We start from the raw sequence: 18,400 nt of genomic DNA, 5'->3' as shown, positions 1-18,400 counted from the left end.
AATAAAAATGTTTCAGTGTGATCAGTGCTGATTAAAAACAACAAAAACTCTAATTATTAATTAAATGTAAAAAATAAAAAAATAGTATAAATTCTACAGATTGATGGATTCATATTCATCCACAAATTAACAGCAGAAGCAGCTGATCTGGTTCATTCGTGTCCTTCTGGACTCACAGTCACAACAAATGATGGATGTTTGTTTCAGTGCTGCTTTGACTCAGGATCATATTCTCACATTAAACTGTTTTTGTCACAAAATGCTTCAAAGTTGATCCTTTAATATGTGAAAAAACTTTCATACAGAAATTTATTTTATGTCAGTTCAGTTCAAGAAAGTTTAGTAAAAGAAAAGTGAACAGAACCAGAGGAAGAGTTAGAGAAAAATGGAGCCATCAGCAAAGTCTGAGGAGTCAAAAAGTATTTTACAACTAAAAACTGACATGTTTTAAATGTGGATCAGGTTTTAACTGAGGCTTTGTTGTAAACAAGGAGACACAGTTCAGATTCTGCTCCTCCTCCTGGAATGAATCAGAGCTTGATAAGCCCTCCCTCCTCCTCCTGCTCTCAAACACAGTGAGCTCCACTCTGCACATGTATTTCCTTGTTCCCTCCCCTTCAGATCTACAGTTTGAAGATGGGTGGAACCAACATGTGGTGACGTGCAGCAGCTGACAGGCCACATTCACTGCAGAGACACAGCTTGTTTAGATCAGAGCTCAGACTGGTTTCAGTTATAAGGAAGTGAAACTCAGACAGTCGTTGTTACTGAGAGGTGAAATGGCGCAGAAAGGAGTTCAGCTGGACCGGGAAACTTTCTCTTGTTCCATCTGTCTGGATCTACTGATGGATCCGGTGGCTACTCCCTGTGGACACAGCTACTGCATGAACTGTATTAAAACCTTCTGGGATGAAGAGGATGAGAAGAAAATCCACAGCTGCCCTCAGTGTAGGCAGACTTTCACACCGAGGCCTGTCCTGCTGAAAAACACCATGTTAGCAGCTTTAGTGGAGGAACTGAAGAAGACTGGACTCCAAGCTGCTCCTGCTGATCACTGCTATGCTGGACCTGAAGATGTGGCCTGTGATGTCTGCACTGGGAGAAAACTGAAAGCCCTCAAGTCCTGTCTGGTCTGTCTGGTCTCTTACTGTGAGAAACACCTGCACCCTCACTATGAATCCTCTGCTTTTGAAAAACACAAGCTGGTGGAGCCCTCCAAGAACCTCCAGGAGAACATCTGCTCTTTTCATGATGAGGTGATGAAGATGTTCTGTCGTACTGATCAGCAGTGTATCTCTTTTCTCTGCTCTGTGGACGAACATAAAGGCCACGACACAGTGTCAGCTGCAGCAGAAAGGACTGAGAGGCAGAGAGAGCTCGAGGTGAGTCGACAAAACATCCAGCAGAGAATCCAGGACAGAGAGAAAGATGTGAAGGTGCTTCAACAGGAGGTGAAGGCTATTAATGGTTCTGCTGATAAAACAGTGGAGGACAGTGAGAAGATCTTCACTGAACTGATCCGTCTCATGGAGAAAAGACGCTCTGATGTGAAGCAGCAGGTCAGATCCCAGCAGGAAACTGAAGTGAGTCGAGTCAAAGAGCTTCAGGAGAAGCTGGAGCAGGAGATCACTGAGCTGAAGAGGAAAGACGCTGAGCTGGAACAACTCTCACACACAGAGGATCACAACCAGTTTCTACACAACTACCCCTCACTGTCAGCACTCAGTGAATCTACAGACTCATCCAGCATCAATATCCATCCTCTGAGGTACTTTGAGGACGTGCCAGCTGCTGTGTCAGAGCTCAGAGACAAACTACAGGACGTTCTGAGTGAGAAATGGACAAACGTCTCACTGACAGTGACTGAAGTGGATGTTTTACTGTCACAACCAGAACCAGAACCCAAGACCAGAGCTGAGTTCTTAAAATATTCAACTGAAATCACACTGGATCCAAACACAGCAAACACATATCTGTTATTATCTGAGGGGAACAGAAAAGTAACAAGAATGAAACAACAACAGTCTTATTCTAGTCACCCAGACAAATTCACTTATTGGTCTCAGGTCCTGAGTAGAGAGAGTCTGACTGGACGTTGTTACTGGGAGGTGGAGAGGAGAGGGAGAGGAGTTGGTGTAGCAGTCGCATACAAGAATATCAGCAGAGCAGGAAACTCAAATGAATGTGGATTTGGATACAACGACAAATCTTGGATGTTATGTTGTTACACAAACAATTATTACTTTTATCACAGCGATGTCGAGACTCCCATCTCAGGTCCTCGGTCCTCCAGAGTTGGAGTGTACCTGGATCACAGTGCAGGTATTCTGTCCTTCTACAGCGTCTCTGAAACCATGACTCTCCTCCACAGAGTCCAGACCACATTCACTCAGCCTCTCTATGCTGGACTTTGGCTTCTTTATTTTGGATCCACTGCTGAGTTATGAAATAGACAGAAGTCATTTCAGGGACATTGGGTTAAATTCTGTTTCATTTCTTAAAATTGTTTAGTTTCCATCATTGTTGCTGAGAGCTGATTGTTGTGGCATTTCTTCACTGCACAGAGATCAGCTGTCAATCAAACATTGTGGGCGGTACTTTGACATCTTGTCATCTGTTGTTGTGTAAATGTTTGAGTTTGTTTAGGCGGCGCTCCTTCCTGTGTCTGTTCAGCCATGGAGGCTCTCACTGCTCAGGATGACTTCTGTTTACCTGAACTGATATTTCTCTGCAGGAAAATGTAAACTTCTCTGTGCTCTAAATGTGTGATCAATATTTGTATTGATGTATTTGTATGTTGTTGTTTCTCTTCCACTGCAGCACCAGATCTTCATTTATCATAGATATTCTGTTCTCACCACTTTGGAAAGAAACTTTTAATTACATTTACATTTATTTGTGTGAGGTTAAGTAAAAGTGTAATGATCCTGATGATAATCAATAAGGAGGTGATCGATTATTGTCTTGTACGTAGCTGAGATTCTGCTCAAACAAACTGACTGTGTGCATGAAGTGAATCTGTACATGAACTCATTGAACACGAGTCATTGAACAGACTTTACTGATGGGATGTGAACAAACTGAAGCTTTACACAATGAATAAACAAACATGGACAAAGTCTTTTCTTCTCGTCTTCATTCATACAGAGCTGATGGAGAAAATGTCAAACTAATATGAGAAGATAACTGAGGCCGTTTTCCTTCTACTATAAACAAGCTGTTTGAATTTCAATTAACTTTATTAACACAATGACAAAGATACATCTATTGGTGTGTAGCATTTTTTAAATTTAACTTCAACACTTCAAGAAACTGATTTTAATGCAACACTTCATCTTTATTTGTTGACACATTAGTTTATCTATTTATGTCTAAATTAGGGCACAATGTGGTAAAAAAAAACAATCATATTGTGATATGATTCATGTGAGTAGATTGATCATTTTTGTGTCACATTTTTGGGCTCTGTACCAAATAAACATGTTTTCTTGCATCAACAGGATTTGTAGGTTTTGTCTGCATTATTGCTTCATCAAGACACTGCAGTTTCTGCGATTTGGATATTACACTGATAATGAAACTTTGATCATATTTTGATTACTGATGCAGCCCTGGCCTAAAATTAAAAGTTTCCAGACTGGACTACACAGAAGTTTTAATGTGCAAAATAATGAATTTGAACTTCATGAACTGTATTTCAGATGATGACAACAGAAATAATTTATCACCAACCAAGTCGTCCAGGTTGTATTTTAAAAAATGTCCTAATTTATGGAGCTATGTTGACTCAGCAACAAAACTAACGAGCTGCAGAAGAGCTCACACTGAACAGCAAGTAAAATGTTTAACACATGATTAAAGTGGATTTTCCCTTTAACAGAGAATCTTTTCTCTCTCCAGTGGAATCAAAAACACACAACTCCTGCCTGATGTTTCTCCTTTATTAACTGATCAGATAAACTGTCAAACATTCAGGAAGCAGAAAAGTTCCTGTTTACTGATTCATCATTCGAATAGAAGCCCAGTGACAGTTATCAAAGAGCCAGTTGTAGTCTGAGCCGCCGGTCGCCACAAAGTCAGCGACAGTCTTCCTGCCCTGGAAATTACCCTCTTTGACAACCTGTGAGGAGACATAAACACAGAGCAGAGGAGTTTGACCCACTGACAGTCTGTTCTGTTATTAATCTATTTTTGAAAAAGACTTACTATCCAGTCTGAGCTCATGTGTCGAGCTTGGGTCACCACAGTCTGAGATGAGGTGCCATAGTTGTTTCCTTTATGGATGAGCCACTTAGTGCCGTCGCCCAGCGTCACTCTGAGAAACAAACAGTTTGAGGATGTTTCATAAAGAGATATCAGATATCATCACAACTGGGTAATAACATAATAATTAAAGTGCTTGGACTGACCGGACTCCAGAGTGGCTGATTGGTCCAAGAATGAATGACGTGGACGCCAGAGGTCGTTTCAGCCTCTCAGCTTTAAAAAATTGGAGAGTTGTAGAGCCGCGTCAGCTCGGCACCTGACAGGTCTGTCAGAGCAGAAGATCACTCAGATTAATCAATCAGCAGAAAGATCAGAAAAAAAAACTCCAAAATACTTACTGCCATCAGACCAGGACTGCACAGTAACAGCCAGCAGAGTCAGAGCCAGAGCACAGAGGAGCATCTTGAAGGAAAACATGTTGGATCGATCTGATCAGTCACGTATCAGTGATTCATTCAGGTGAGGTTTTATAGTTCCCTGACACAGGGAGGACCCTGTTTGGACACAGTAATCAGAGACTGTCCTATCTGTCCCAGTTTGCATCACTGTTTGTCTCTTGGTTGCCTGCATCGGTTATTTCCAAACTGTTGACAGCAAACACACCAGATTTCATCACATCAGGGGTCACAGCAGCAGACAGAAAATCAAAAGGTCCATAATAAGACTCAACTGATTAGTTTCATGTCATGCTCATTATACCATCTTAGTTGTTTTTGTTGAGGAGAGAGACCTGAAAATACTCACATTTAATCAGAAAAATCATTAATCCTGCCACAATTTCTCTCCACTTGAAAAAAAGTCCAGACATGTGCCTCGAATGTTTTGTTCTGAGACAGAAGGACATCAGTTTAAAACTGTAATTCTATATAATCCCCATTTTTACTAAATGCATCTGTAATCTGATTGTCTTTTTTTATTTGTAACTGTAGTGGAATACAGTTACCTTTTTTAGTATCCAGATTACATGACCCTGTTAATCCATTACTCCCCAAACCTGACTGGTTCTTCAAATCATCCCTTTAAAGTTCTATATGTCAGAACAGAGTAAATCCTGTGCGAGGGTTTTCTTCATAGCGGTCAGTGAAGAGTTTTATTCTACAATCAGTCTGAAACAGTGAATCTTGCTGGACTCAGACTGTTTACAGGATTAAACTGAAAACTCAAAGGTCATGTTTGGGTGGATTTCATCATCCTAAAAACTCCGAGTTGACAAATTGTGGATGTCCCTCGACAGCAAACGGCAGCCTCTCTTCACAAGTCGCTCAAAATATTCCAGCCAACAGACACATTTAATGATAGAAAACATTTTAATGGAAAAACAAGTATTAGTATTTCTGTCTTATTATTATTTTTCTTACAAATCAAGTTATCAGTTAATAACAGTCTGACAGTGACAGATTCAAATCAGCCTTTTCAGTGAACAACTGTGTTTTTATGATCCCATGTCTATTTCTGTATCCAGTAATTTATATAAAAACAGAACCGGGATCAATATCCTCAGAATCCCCCTGATTGGCTCAGCAGTAACGTGGCGTCAGGTGTGCAGGAAGTTGTCATCGTGGTCATCAGCAGGTCGCAGTGAACGAAGACCTCCTGGCTGCCAAACAGACTGGAGCTGCTGGCGCTGACGCCACCGATGGCGGGCAGGTAGGAATGATGGAGGATGGGCAGCTGCACGGACAGCCGGCGCCGCATGCTGAGAGAAAAAAACACAGGAAGGAAGTGAAATCACAAAAACTACAAACACGACAACTGTAGGAAATCTAAATTATCTATAATAATGATGTTGACCGCAGCCCCCTGGTAGGCCATGACAGCACTACACCGAGGTCATTAAGAATAAATAAATCAAACATTTTTAAGTTTCAATTTGAAATCATCTTTAGAAAAGTAATCAGAACAGATAAGACAAATCCACAGGATTTAAATGATATGTTATTCTTCATTTATGTGATTTACTGTTACAGAAGATTTTCAGATTTCAGATTTTTGGACCGTGGCATTTTTAAGTTTGGACGTGGCCGGTCTGAATAATCTGAGTTAAAGGTAGAGTTAGTAGGATTTGTCTGAACGTTTTGGGTTGGTGAAACATCCTGAGCAAAGTAAAACAATGAGAAAAAGTAAAGAAATACCCTGTAATCTCTGTAAATACAGCCACCACCACCACTTACTGGGTGAAATATGTAATTTGAGTCAGCAGGAATATTTTGCAGATTATACCTATAATAAACTGTAAATTCTAGTTAAGTTTACTTGAAAAAATAGCAAATTGATTACCTCGGGAAAAAAATAAGTAGAGCAAAACTCTGTAAAGTATGGCCATCAAAATTGTCCTTATTTAAATAAAATATTTAATTTATAAAAGTATTTTCATTTTAGTTTGTGTCACAAGTTTCCTGCAGTTTCCTGCACCTGAAAGCAGGTGAAAGAAGAAGAAGCAGCAGAGACGGAGGGAGACAGCGTGAGAATTTAGACAGATGTGTCAACGTGATATAAAATCTTTTGGATCATGAATCATAATGTCGCTGTACAGTTCTGTGGTGCGTGAAGTTTTACTCCAAGTCTTTTATTATCTGGATAATGTATCCAGAATCAGAGCTCACAGGTTTGGTTGTTGTGGACTCACCTTTCAGGAGAGTTGATGCCATCTGGACTTGAAGGTTTCCTCTCTGAGTTTCTGTCCTCAGAACAGACCTGAGCTACATGAGTCCACGTCGACGACCTGACTTCACCTGCAGGGAGAAACTCTGCTTCAGTTTGAAACCTCTTTGTTTTCACAGTTTGTCTGTATGACGTCATGTTTTTGTTACCGTTGTTCTTTTCTCTCGTCAGGCGGTGAAGCTTCGGCTCGGGAGCGGTCGACTCCTCAGACAGCTGCATGGTGAGCGTCTCTATCTCTACGTCCAGCTGCAAACAACAACAACCAGAAGCTGCGCTGCAGAATGAATTCACTCAGACAGACAGACATCATCAGCATCTGATGTGTCATGCTGATGTCACCTGTGCAGTTTGACTCCTCAGCTGCAGGTTCAACCTGCTCAGCTGCTCTTCTTCTTCTTCTTTATCTTCTTCCTCTGCAGCTTCACTCTGCAGCTTGCCGCTGTTCAAACACACGTACACAACCTGCAACAAAGTGAAACCAGGTAAAGGTGAAAACAACACCAAGTCCTAGAAATGCGGTTCAACAACTGCAGTCCTGAAACTGCAGCTAGGATCCATTTAGCTGTCAATGACCAATATGACAGTACTGTTGCATTTCAGTGGTTAAAAGATGTTTGGTTACATGAATGAACACCAGATTGTGATAAAAATCAAGAACTTTTCAAGCAGTATATTCAAACTCAAGCATATTTTTGATCATGAAAACATGACGGTTAAAATGAAGAACTTTCAGAACTTAAGAATTCGCAGTCTGACATAAAACTGACCTTTGGTGCAAACATCCAGCTCAGGGTGAGGACGTTACAGCATAGGATGAGGACGCTGGTCAGACAGAACTGAACAGGAGGATTGTGGGATGTCAGCAGTGATCCCGACACTCCTGACGCACTGAACACGGTCACGGCGAACACAGTCAGCGTCAGGCGTTTACTGCTGACGGCAGGATGATCGACCTGCATGGTCCTGATGTTCCAGGCCAGGAAGCATCCAAGACCCTGCAGGAGAAACACCACAGGTGTTTTTTAAATGAAGTGATTGTTATTATTATTATTTCTGCCAGAGAGGTTTTCTGACAGAAGTCACTGAAGGCTAACTTCTCCCTTGCCAGGCAACCAGAGGTTGTCAATACCACACAGACTGCAAACAGAAACCACACTCTTGTCCCTCACCTCTTGATTCTGTGTGATGTGTAGGTATGTGTCAGCAGAGATTAGCTGTACGGTGTCAGATCTGTACTGACCAGCAGGGGGCCTTTGTATCCGCAGACCGCAGTGAGCCACAGCTCCATGTTGGTGCTGCTGCAGTGTTCAGAGTACGGCTGGACGAGAACGTCCTGATCAGCAGCGTCGCTCTGAAACAAACAAAAGACCGGAGTTTATTCCTGAAGCAGCTCACCTGACAAACAACTACTGATAAAATAATACTGATCCTCCATGTAGTCTCCCTCCACAGGGGGTCAGAGGTCACATCAGACTCTTCATATACTCCCCCCCCCTCCCATGTCCTGGAAAGTTTGTTTACTCAAGTACTGTATTTTCTGGTACATGTACTTTAATATTTCTCTGTTCTGATACTTCAGAGTACTGCCCCACAACATGTCAGAGGAAATACTGTACTTTTTATTGGACTACATTTATTCTAAGTGCTACAGTTCCAAACAAGATTTTATACACAAAACAAATATGATAAATTACTGTGCAAAAAAACAAAATTAAAGCACTGGTTCGAAAGAGTTTTTTGGTTTGTGGTCCCTTTCAAAAAATGAACTTCATATTTCAAAGTTGTCTGCATTTAAAAAAATATTCAATATTTCACAAAAAGTAAATATATAAAGACTAAAGTCTAGAAAATGAAAACAGATTTGTGTATCAGAACTTAGTTTTTTCTACTTTCCTCTCTCATGAGTCATCTGACGACCCCTCAGATTTATCTGGTGGCCCTTTGAAGGGGCCGGATCCCCAGGTTGAAAACCACTGGACATAACTAGCAAACTATATATGTAAAGTAGTTCAAAGTGTCTCCACCTGGAGGCGCTCCAACAAGAACATGCTGCTCTAACACTGATGCATCATTAAGAAGAGTCTAATAATGGATCAGATATCAGTCATTTTACTGCACAACCAGAACATTTACTACATGAATACTGCTGACAGTACTACTGTACTTTTGGATTTTGACTCATAACAGAGTATTTTCACATTGTTTTATTGGTACTTTTACTGAAGTAAAGTATACATAAACTCTCTTACATCTGCTTTTTTGTCCTTCATCCAACACACCTTATCGTCTCAGTATCGTTACCTGTAAGTTGTGCTGCAGCACCACCCGTCTGAGGGGGTCCAGGAGCTGCCAGGAGGTTAAAACAAACACATCCAGCAGGATCATCCAGAGCACCACACAGTCCGCCTGCTGCTGGAGACACAACAACAACAAACAACAAACAAACATTTACTTCACCGTATCATGATGATGCAACAGTCAAATCTACATGTAAAGGAAAAATCTGTGTTTTTTTACTACAAGTTTTATTGTAGGGATGAAATGATACCAAAAATTCATGGTACGATAATACTTCGATAAAAAGTCCATGATGTGATATTTATCACAATATTAAAAAACAAAAAAAAAAAAAGACAAGTTGAAAAAATGTCCTTAAAGTAAATAATAAATCAGATGTGTGCTGCATTTTTGTTTGTATGAAATTTGTTTTTCTTCAAAGGAATAATTTAAAATTCAGTCATTATCTCCTCATGCTGATTGAAGGTCAGGTTTAGTTTTTTAGTCCATAAAACTCTGCTGGAGTTTCACAGGAAAACGGAGCTGCAGAATCAACAAACAGTTGAAGTGAAAGGTGACCAGCTTTCAAACGTAAAAAAAAAAAAAAAAAAAAATACCTCCATGCTGCTCGTCTGGTGTAATCCAAGTCTCCTAAAGTCCCAACATGACAAGTTGACGAAAAAATTTTTATTTACTTAATAAAATACAATAAAGTAGCAGCGATGACCTAAATGTCCAGAAGATGTGCATAAATTGTCTTTGATAATGAATGTTTGAAACAGTGCAGCAGTCTGTAGTCCTTTTATAAAATAAAATAAATAAAATAAAATAAATGGTGTGGAGCGAACAGAAGAAGAGAAGCGAGTAAAGACGCTGCTATTATGAGTTCAAATGACAAAACTATGAAATGAACTGTGTATGAAATTTAATTTGTCTGAGAGTTTTTTCTTTTCTTTTTTCTTTTCTCTTCCTTCTTGTTTATTTATTTTTATTAATTTATTTTTACTTCTTTGTTTAGTTTTGTTTATCTGTTTGATTGTGTGTTTTCTATCAGACTTGTTGAAACACATCTTTAGATTTATAACCGTGTACACGTCACAGTTCTGTACAGTATTGAGATATTTTTTTATCATGATATTATGGTATTCAGTATATAGTTACATCCCTTTTGTAATCTATTACTCCTGTGAGTTACAGAAACATTTTACTGATGAATTGATTGAAAGACACGGTGGATATTCACCTTGTGTTTGATGTTGCAGAGTGAATAAACCCTCCATGTTTTGGTGAACAGCACAGCGAAGCCCACAGTGTGTCCCACTGACAGAGTCCACAGACGAACCTGCAGGAGCAAATCAGTCCAACATGATGAGAGACACTGTGGACGCTGACACAGTGGAGACATGGGACGTCAAAACTGTCAACTGACAAGACTGTTTTTCATGATTAGAGCATCACTGAAATGATTTTGATGGTTTACGTTTGCAGAAAAATGAGACAGTGGGAGACGTTGCAAGTTGATACTTTCATTCTAGAATATTCTGCCCTACAAATGAAATGGGCAGGAACTTCCCAGAGAGCACAACTGAGAAAAATGATTTGAAAGTTTTTCTTGTTGTCAAGTAAAAATAATTGTGTATGTGTCAGTTTTATATCTTTATATGAGGTTATTGTTTCTACAAATTAATCCTGACCTCTGATTTGACCTCTGACCAGGAAACACTGAGTCAAGGCAGAAAAGTTTCAAATTTTACTTTGTTGATTAGCCATGTACTGATTTATATGCATATTATGTAAAGCTCTCTTCTGTACAGTATGTCTTTATGTGTTTATGTTATGTTGCTTCATTAAAATGCAGCTGTATGAACTCACAGAGCAGAGGAGCTCAAACGTCCAGTTGGACAGCGAGGCTCCGTCCAGACCGGACATCAGGACTGAGGAGGAGGACAGCAGGATGCCCAGCAGCAGCAGCTCGTCCTGGGATCCACCGCTCGATCTGAGCAGCCTGTACACACACACACACACACACACACACACACACACATAAAAAAAAAACCCACAATCACAAATCAGAATCTGGTCTGTTGCCAAGTAGGTTTTCAAATATAAGGACTTTGCCTCGGCACTTTCAGGGTTCACAAACATTTTCCAAAGCTAAATTCAAGGACTCTGCAAGCATTTTCAAGGTGCGTTTCCAACCTTTACCAGCTCTGTGTGTGTATGTATGTGTATATATGTGACACTGAGGTGAATCTAAAGGAGTTGTACCAGTGTTTGCGGTTGATGACAGTGAAGAAGAGGACAGTCAGAGTGATGATGATGGTCACAGCTGCAGCTGATGAAATGATGGCGTACAGGAGGAGGCTGGCGTGCTGCTGCTGCAGAAGGACCAGAGTCTGATCTCTGGCTGGTCTTTGACCTGCAGGAACAAACATTTAACATCCATCCAAACTTTATCATGACCGATCAACGCTCAATTCACCATATTCACACGGCGGCCATTTTCCTCTGACATCACTGGAGGTGGGAACCTCAAAAGTCTGATAAATCATTATACTGCTCACTGAATGATCAACAACTGAAAAGACAATGGATAAAATCAGGCCATATTTCAAACTAAAGCAACATAATTTATAATCCATTACCTACTGTGACAACAGCTAGTGTTAGCATTCAGTAACATCCTAGCTAACGTTACCATTTTATTAAATGACAGCAGGAAAAGTGTCTCACCTTTAAACTTCAGCAGTTGGTTCATCAGTCGGAGCTGCTGGGTGGACGTACTGAACTCTCCCACCAACACACCACTGCTGCCTGACACACACACACACACACACACACACACACACACACACACACACACACACACACACACACACACACACACACACACACACACAGAGCACATGTTCTGAATGTACACATGCTGATTAATAGCAACACGTGAATATTAACATACAAACTGAACATCAGAGCAGTGAAGTGACTGAAAGCACCTTGAAACTGAATCAGCTCGATCGTCGTCATCCTCTCCCCGTTTCGAAACAGAACTGGACCCTGAAAAAAAAAATACAAGACACATTTATCACCTGATTACAAACACACAAATATATGTCTAATAAAATATATCAGTGTAAAACATACAGTGTGTTACAGGTGTGTATTCCAGATGTGTAAATGTGCTCACTGTGACTCCGTCGAACTGCGTCTGCTTCACAGCCTGCAGCAGCATCTTGTGAACCTCCTCGTCACTGACGCTCACGTTTCTCTGGACGCTGAACTTCTCTCTGTTCTTCACAGCCTCCATCACCTGACTGAGAGCTTTGGCCGCGACCCACACAGCGTCGTAGGCGAAGGCGTGGAGGTGGCTGACCTTCGACCCCTCCTGGATCAGCTGTCTGAGGTAGGAGTCCTGGTAGTTCTGAGGAGTCTGCAGAGACACAGCAGGATGGGAGTCAGAGTCATTATGAAAACTGATGTGAAATCAGACGGGTATTAACATGAGTCCTGGGTGATAACAGTGTGTGTGTGTGTGTGTGTGTGTGTGTGTGTGTGTGTGTGTGTGTGTGTGTGTGTGTGTGTGTGTGTATGTAGTGTGTCCTGATCCACACTGAATCATTTGATTCATTAAAGCAAATCTATCTGTCTGTCTGTCTGTCTGTCTGTCTGTCTGTCTGTTTTACTGGTTTCTGACCCGTCCAGAGACTCCCGGCGTGTTGGTCTTGCTGAGCTGTCTGATCTGCAGCCTGATGGATCTGTCTGCAGCCGTCAGCAGACTGTTTGCCGTACAGCCAGAAACCTGCCAGCCCAACCTCCACCCAGCTCCTCCTCCGTCAGCGATGATCCACTGGTACCGAGCTCCAAACAGGTTCAGCCTGTAGGCCTGAGAGACACACAGAGAGACGCATCATGGCCTCCTTGATGTCTCCATCTGGTGTCTTGTTATGTTTTTTTGTGTGTTGTCTTGTGATGTGTTAATTAGAGCCTGACCAATAATGGATTTTTGGGGTTGATGCAGATTAAATGAGTAAAAAATTCTGATTCCTATATATTCCAATATTCTTTATACAGAATATAGAATATTTACATAAACACACATTGTCACATCCCACCAATCTGACAAAGATGTTAAGGAGGCAGGATGTTTTATACTTTAACAATCAATGTTTCTGTCCCAAAAGACATCAGGACACAATCAACTTTCACCAGGATTGAATGCTGGTAAAAGTTTATCCACAACCAGGAAAAACACACTGGCACACAAGGCATACTTACACAGCAGAAAACCTCAGAGGCAGAATCTGTCTCAAACTGTCCGATGATGATCCGAACGTCACTTTCCTGCAACAGTGAGTCAATTCAGCCAAATTCAAAATAGCTTTGTTAGCATGGGAAATAGATGTTAACATTGCCAAAGGAAGTTGACCAAACAAAACAAAACAATAAAAAATACACTGCCAAAGTCAATGTAAAAGAAAAAACACAAAAATGTAAATAAACAGAAGAACTTCAGTAAATACGAGAACACAAATGAGCACAAAGACAACTTAAATAAGGTTCTGCATAGAGCACATAAAGTGCATTTAGTGTGCAGCCATGTAAAGATGTCCCAGGGTGTTTCCTGGGTCAGGATCACACACTGAGCCTGAAGGTGGACAAGTAGTAATAGTGCAAAAAGTTTCTCAGACAGTGTAAAGTTTAACAACTGTTAACCAAGTTATGCTGCTGTATTCATTATTTGAAGGAAAATGTACAGTGAGCAGGTTATTAATGTGACATAAATCCTGACAGGATGATGCAGGACAATGACGTGAAGCAGAGGTGTCTTGAATCATCCTGAAGGGCTTTATTTCACAATACTGACCTTCTCACTGTACATTATCCTACTTATTTTATGGTTATGTAACAAAAAAATCAATAATTCGACATAAAATATTCATTTTAAAACGAATTTAGTGATTTATGAGTGATTTTATGGTTCCTCCAGGGTCTATCATCAGAACCGTTTCCATAGCAATAGTCTCTTCTTCAGAGCAACGGTCTGTTCTACAGAAATAACAGACCTTAAAATGCTGTAACGAGTATTTAACAAAGCCATGTAATAAAACACTGTAACATTCACTACTGTGCAAATGTTGCATGAAACTGTGCATAGCAGAACATCATGACGTGGATATTAAATATTGTTGTTATTTTGTATAAATGTTCAGTAAATGCACTGCGAACCTTCAGCCTCCTCAAGCTGCTGCAGACGTCTTCAGAGAGACTTTGTGTGGAAACGAGCTGAACATCAGCCTTCAACAGCTGTCTGATGAGATCCTTCTTCATCTGCACAAACAGAAAATAAGAACCAGGAGCACCACAACATTTCATTTAAAAAGGTTAACTGACACACAAATGTCACCTTTAACAAATATTGTGCACCCTGCGATTTGAATTGAATTGAAAATTGCAGTAGACCGTTTCAATACAATTTTGATTGATTGTTTGGCCCTAATTAATACAGAAACATGGTTCCTAGTCAGAATTATTTTCTGCAGAATCTTGATAACCAACTTACTGAATTATCTCCCAATAATTTTGTTTGGTTTGCAGTTCCTGAATGTATGTAGAAATGCAGGAAATGGGATTTAAAATCTGATCTTTTGTTCTGATTTAGACACCAAACACCATCATGAATACTGTTCCAGCATCACCTCTGAGTATCTGGGTCCTTCCTGTGTGATCACACCCACTCTTCTCCACCTGTAGCGCTGCAGCAGCTTCACTGTGGCCTGGTTCAGAGCCCGGTCCGACGGCACCGTGCTGAACAGGTTCCCGTACCACTTCCTGTTGGACAGGCTGGGGGACGAGGCCGCAAAAGATACCTGGGGCACGAGAGGACATGAAACAACAGGAAGTTAGCTGTCTTCAAAACAAAACAACGATAAGTCTGAAGGGGGTGAGATGTGTACCTGCAGCAGGGTGAGAGCTGGCAGAGAGCGAGCGATGAGCGCCGTCACAGATGGACACACCCCTCCAAACAGCAGCAGGTACTTTGGCCCCGCCCACATGGCATCAAACAGAGCTTTGAGTGCTTTAGCGGGATCACACTGTGGAACATGGGATGGAAACAGGAAACATGGACATTACTGTGATACTGAGGGTCCAGACAGCAGGGACAGAGGACAGTGGGCCTTTAAAACCAGTAGAAGATCCAACACTTTGCACACAAAACTCTTAATCTGGGCGACAGTCACTCATTTTGTAAGGACCTGGCCTGGGAACCAGAGGGTAGCCAGTTCAAGTCCAGCTTGGACTAAAAAGAACAAAGTGGACTGGTGGCTGGAGAGGTGCCAGTCTCCAAGGCCCTGAAGGCAGCCACTTCAAAAAACTGAATTTCCCCCATGGGAGACTAATAAAGGACGTTCATCTTCTCTTCAGACATCAGTAACTCTCTGAAACAGACAGTCCTGCAGTAGTCCAGATGTCCCTCCCAGCAACATCCTCCAGCTCTTCCTGAGGCATTCGCAGGCCAGAAGACATAATCTGTCCACCGTGTTTTAGGTCTGTCCCGGGGGCTCCTACAAGTTGGACCTCCAAAGGAATGCATCCAGAAGGATCCTGATCAGATCCCTGAACCATCTCTGCAGGCTCCTTTTGGCACAAAGTAGCAGCGGCAACAGAGTCCAAAATCTGTGTCCATCAAGCTCCATAAATCCAACTTTACACAAATACAGCAACACAAGCTTCACCTGGCGTGGTGTGTTGGTATAGTGGTCAAGAAACTATTTGTGCTCTTCTGTCTAGCAACACTTGTTGCCTGCATAAAGTTCCTGCATAGGTAAACATGTGACCCAAAGCCTAATTGTGACATCTAGTGGTCAACTTAGTGTCCTACACACATTTACCTGTAATAATTTACCTTATAGATGCTCTTCGTGCATACTGGAACCTTAATAACCTCCAGAAATTGCTTAATCTACAAAAAGTCAACAGCAGTTGGAGGACAGACATCAGTAACTTTCTGAAACAGAGTCCTACAGAAGTCCAGATGTTCCTCTTCCCAGTAACATCTTCCAGCTCTTCCTGAGGGATCCCGAGGTGTTCCCAGGCCAGAAGACATAATCTGTTCAACATAATCAGTCAGACCTCCAAAGGAAGGTACCCAGACGGATCCTGATCAGATCCCTGAACCATCTCTGCTAGGGAGCACCGGCTCCTGTCCAGGAACTAATTTATCACCCACTGGTGAGGGGTGTATCTATTTAATTTATATCTATATATATCTATGGCAGCGTTTCCCAGTCCTGGTCCTCAAGGTCCACTGCCCTGCATGTTTTAGGTGTCTCCCCGCTCCAAGACATCTGATTAAGACGATCAGCCTAACATCAAGGCTCTGCAGAAGTCTGATAATGACCTGTACTTTATCATGGGCGTAGGTAGAACTCTGAAAGTCCTGCAGGTGGAACCTTTATGAAAGGTTTTAACAGGAACAAAAAAGGTTTCGCTTATGGGGACGAGCCCTTTTTAGAATGCTTTATGGTTCTAGTTAGCACCTTTATCTCTAAGAGTGTGGTTGTGACTTCCTGTCTCACTGTCTGCCAAAGTCCATTCACATTTTGTTCAGTTTATCTGTTAAAAACACCCAGTCCTTCTTCAAGATCATTAATGATTTCTTATGACTCATAAACTCTTTCAGCAAACATTCAGCATTAATTTGAACTCTAATTAACGTGAAACATGCAAACTAAAACAGTAGTTCCAGCCCAGAATAGAAATTTTTAAAAAAATTCAGAAGTACAGTAAATATATTGCAGATGTTTCCTTTAACATGTTTTTTATTAAATTATTTCAAAGTCTTACACGAATCTGGACTGACATGGAGGTGAACTGCAGCTTGACTGGTCAGTGGAAGCATAAACCACGTGGCAGTAATTCCTCTTGGTAGTTTTTTCTCCTGGAGGTGAGAAGCTCCTGATTCAGCTTCAGACTGATGGAAGATGTGTGGAGACGCCGATTCAAATTTAACTATAAAGTGACATAACAACATTTTGACACATGCAACCTTTGACAGAGTTTGAAGTAGTCTGTGCTGTTCTGAAGTGTTCTTACAGGACCTGAGAACTCTCTGTGCAGAAGTGTGACACCAACCTGTGAGTCCAGCAGCTGGAGCTGGATCTCATAGTTTCCCAGCGGTGGTGGTTGTCTCTGCAGGTCCTGCAGAGCCAGTCTGACAGCAGGGACCACAGCGGCAGTCAGGTTCTCCCTGTCCTCCCCAGAGCTGACGGGCATCATCCACAGCACAGGCAGAGTGTGGCGGACCTGAGCCAGCACCGGCCCGACAGCCAGCCAGCAGAACAGCAGCAGCAGCCTGAACACCTCCACCCGTCCACGGTGCTCCATTCTGGGGTTCGGCTGCAGACACTTTTCCTCGGTGGCTGATGCTCTGCTCTGATCCTCCTGCAGGGAAACTCTAATCCTCTTGTGCTGTAAGCAGCTGAGAGGCTGAGAGGCCGACTGACAGAGGAGATAAAAGGATCAGCATAGACACAAGATGTCACCAGGAGCCTCAGAGCAGGCTGCTCGCTGCTTCTGCACCCTGAAAACTCAACCAGGAGGTGCCTCAACAGAAGAACAACTGCAGGTTTACTTCAGAGAGGAAGACGAGTTGAAGACCTGCCTGTTTAACTCTTTATGACCTGAAGGAGGGACTTCACAGAAATGAAATTATAGAGGAACTTTGGAGAGCAGTGGTGGACACAGGCTGTCTGAGGGGCAGGGGCAAAGAAATAAAAAGGGCACCAGAAAGTCACAATGCACTTTATCATGTTTTATCCACTGGACAGGCACTCTGGGGTGCACTTTCCCAAGATCTGTCTACTACAAGTACACTATAAAGAGCACTTTACCATTTTTTATCTATCCTAGGGGCACCTTATAGGAAACTTTCTCTACTGGAATTTATCACATTTTGTCCACTAGAGGGAGAGTCTAGAAGGCACTTTATCATATTGTGTTTTCTAGGGGCATCCAAGAGGACACTTTCATTGTGTTTTTTTCCAACACAGGGACACCCCCTGCCATTAAATATCCTCTGAACTTCCCTCCAAAAGGCAGAAACAACATGATATAAAAACGACATTTATCTGACTTGGCAATACCCCAAATTTTTATATTTTTCTTATTAGAAAAAAAATAAGAAATAATTAACTGA

The 18,400-nt window shown here is 41.6% G+C and overlaps 2 protein-coding genes and 1 pseudogene across 4 annotated transcripts; 1 reads left to right on the top strand and 2 right to left on the bottom strand.

Annotated features, from left to right (window-relative positions):
• The first annotated feature begins 302 nt into the window (after positions 1 to 302).
• Positions 303 to 3,502, top strand: LOC146322039 (tripartite motif-containing protein 16-like). Its single transcript, XM_084727421.1, has one exon. The coding sequence runs from the start codon at positions 780 to 782 to the stop codon at positions 2,445 to 2,447; it is 1,668 nt and encodes a 555-aa protein (XP_084583547.1). The 5' UTR covers positions 303 to 779; the 3' UTR covers positions 2,448 to 3,502.
• Positions 3,503 to 3,927: 425 nt separating this feature from the next.
• LOC146322038 (uncharacterized) lies at positions 3,928 to 4,711 on the bottom strand (annotated as a pseudogene). The gene is made up of 4 exons (XR_014771420.1): positions 4,605 to 4,711; positions 4,410 to 4,531; positions 4,207 to 4,315; positions 3,928 to 4,120 (listed from the first exon to the last, which is right to left on the bottom strand). The product of XR_014771420.1 is annotated as an uncharacterized LOC146322038 (transcript).
• An 831-nt stretch (positions 4,712 to 5,542) lies between these two features.
• LOC146322037 (gamma-aminobutyric acid type B receptor subunit 2-like) lies at positions 5,543 to 17,621 on the bottom strand. 2 transcript variants are annotated; one of them, XM_084727412.1, is made up of 18 exons: positions 17,338 to 17,621; positions 15,159 to 15,296; positions 14,901 to 15,071; positions 14,431 to 14,532; positions 13,480 to 13,545; positions 12,899 to 13,087; positions 12,392 to 12,634; positions 12,201 to 12,261; positions 11,938 to 12,018; positions 11,473 to 11,623; positions 11,077 to 11,209; positions 10,448 to 10,546; positions 9,229 to 9,339; positions 8,168 to 8,278; positions 7,695 to 7,922; positions 7,267 to 7,389; positions 6,893 to 7,173; positions 5,543 to 5,962 (listed from the first exon to the last, which is right to left on the bottom strand). In XM_084727412.1, the coding sequence occupies exons 1-18, from the start codon at positions 17,587 to 17,589 to the stop codon at positions 5,764 to 5,766; spliced, it is 2,739 nt and encodes a 912-aa protein (XP_084583538.1). In that variant the 5' UTR covers positions 17,590 to 17,621; the 3' UTR covers positions 5,543 to 5,763. The 2 variants fall into 2 exon arrangements, with proteins under 2 accessions (XP_084583538.1, XP_084583537.1); XM_084727411.1 differs by lacking the exons at positions 5,543 to 5,962; positions 6,893 to 7,173 and having other exon boundaries at positions 7,240 to 7,389; positions 9,229 to 9,336.
• Positions 17,622 to 18,400: the final 779 nt, after the last annotated feature.

The sequence above is a fragment of the Lutjanus erythropterus genome, chromosome 9, assembly GCF_056507025.1.
Source record: "Lutjanus erythropterus isolate fLutEry1 chromosome 9, fLutEry1.hap2, whole genome shotgun sequence".
In the NCBI taxonomy this organism is placed as follows: Eukaryota; Metazoa; Chordata; class Actinopteri; order Lutjaniformes; family Lutjanidae; genus Lutjanus; species Lutjanus erythropterus.
Note: the sequence above shows the minus strand (reverse complement) of the source record. Positions and strands in the feature narration are given on the sequence as shown.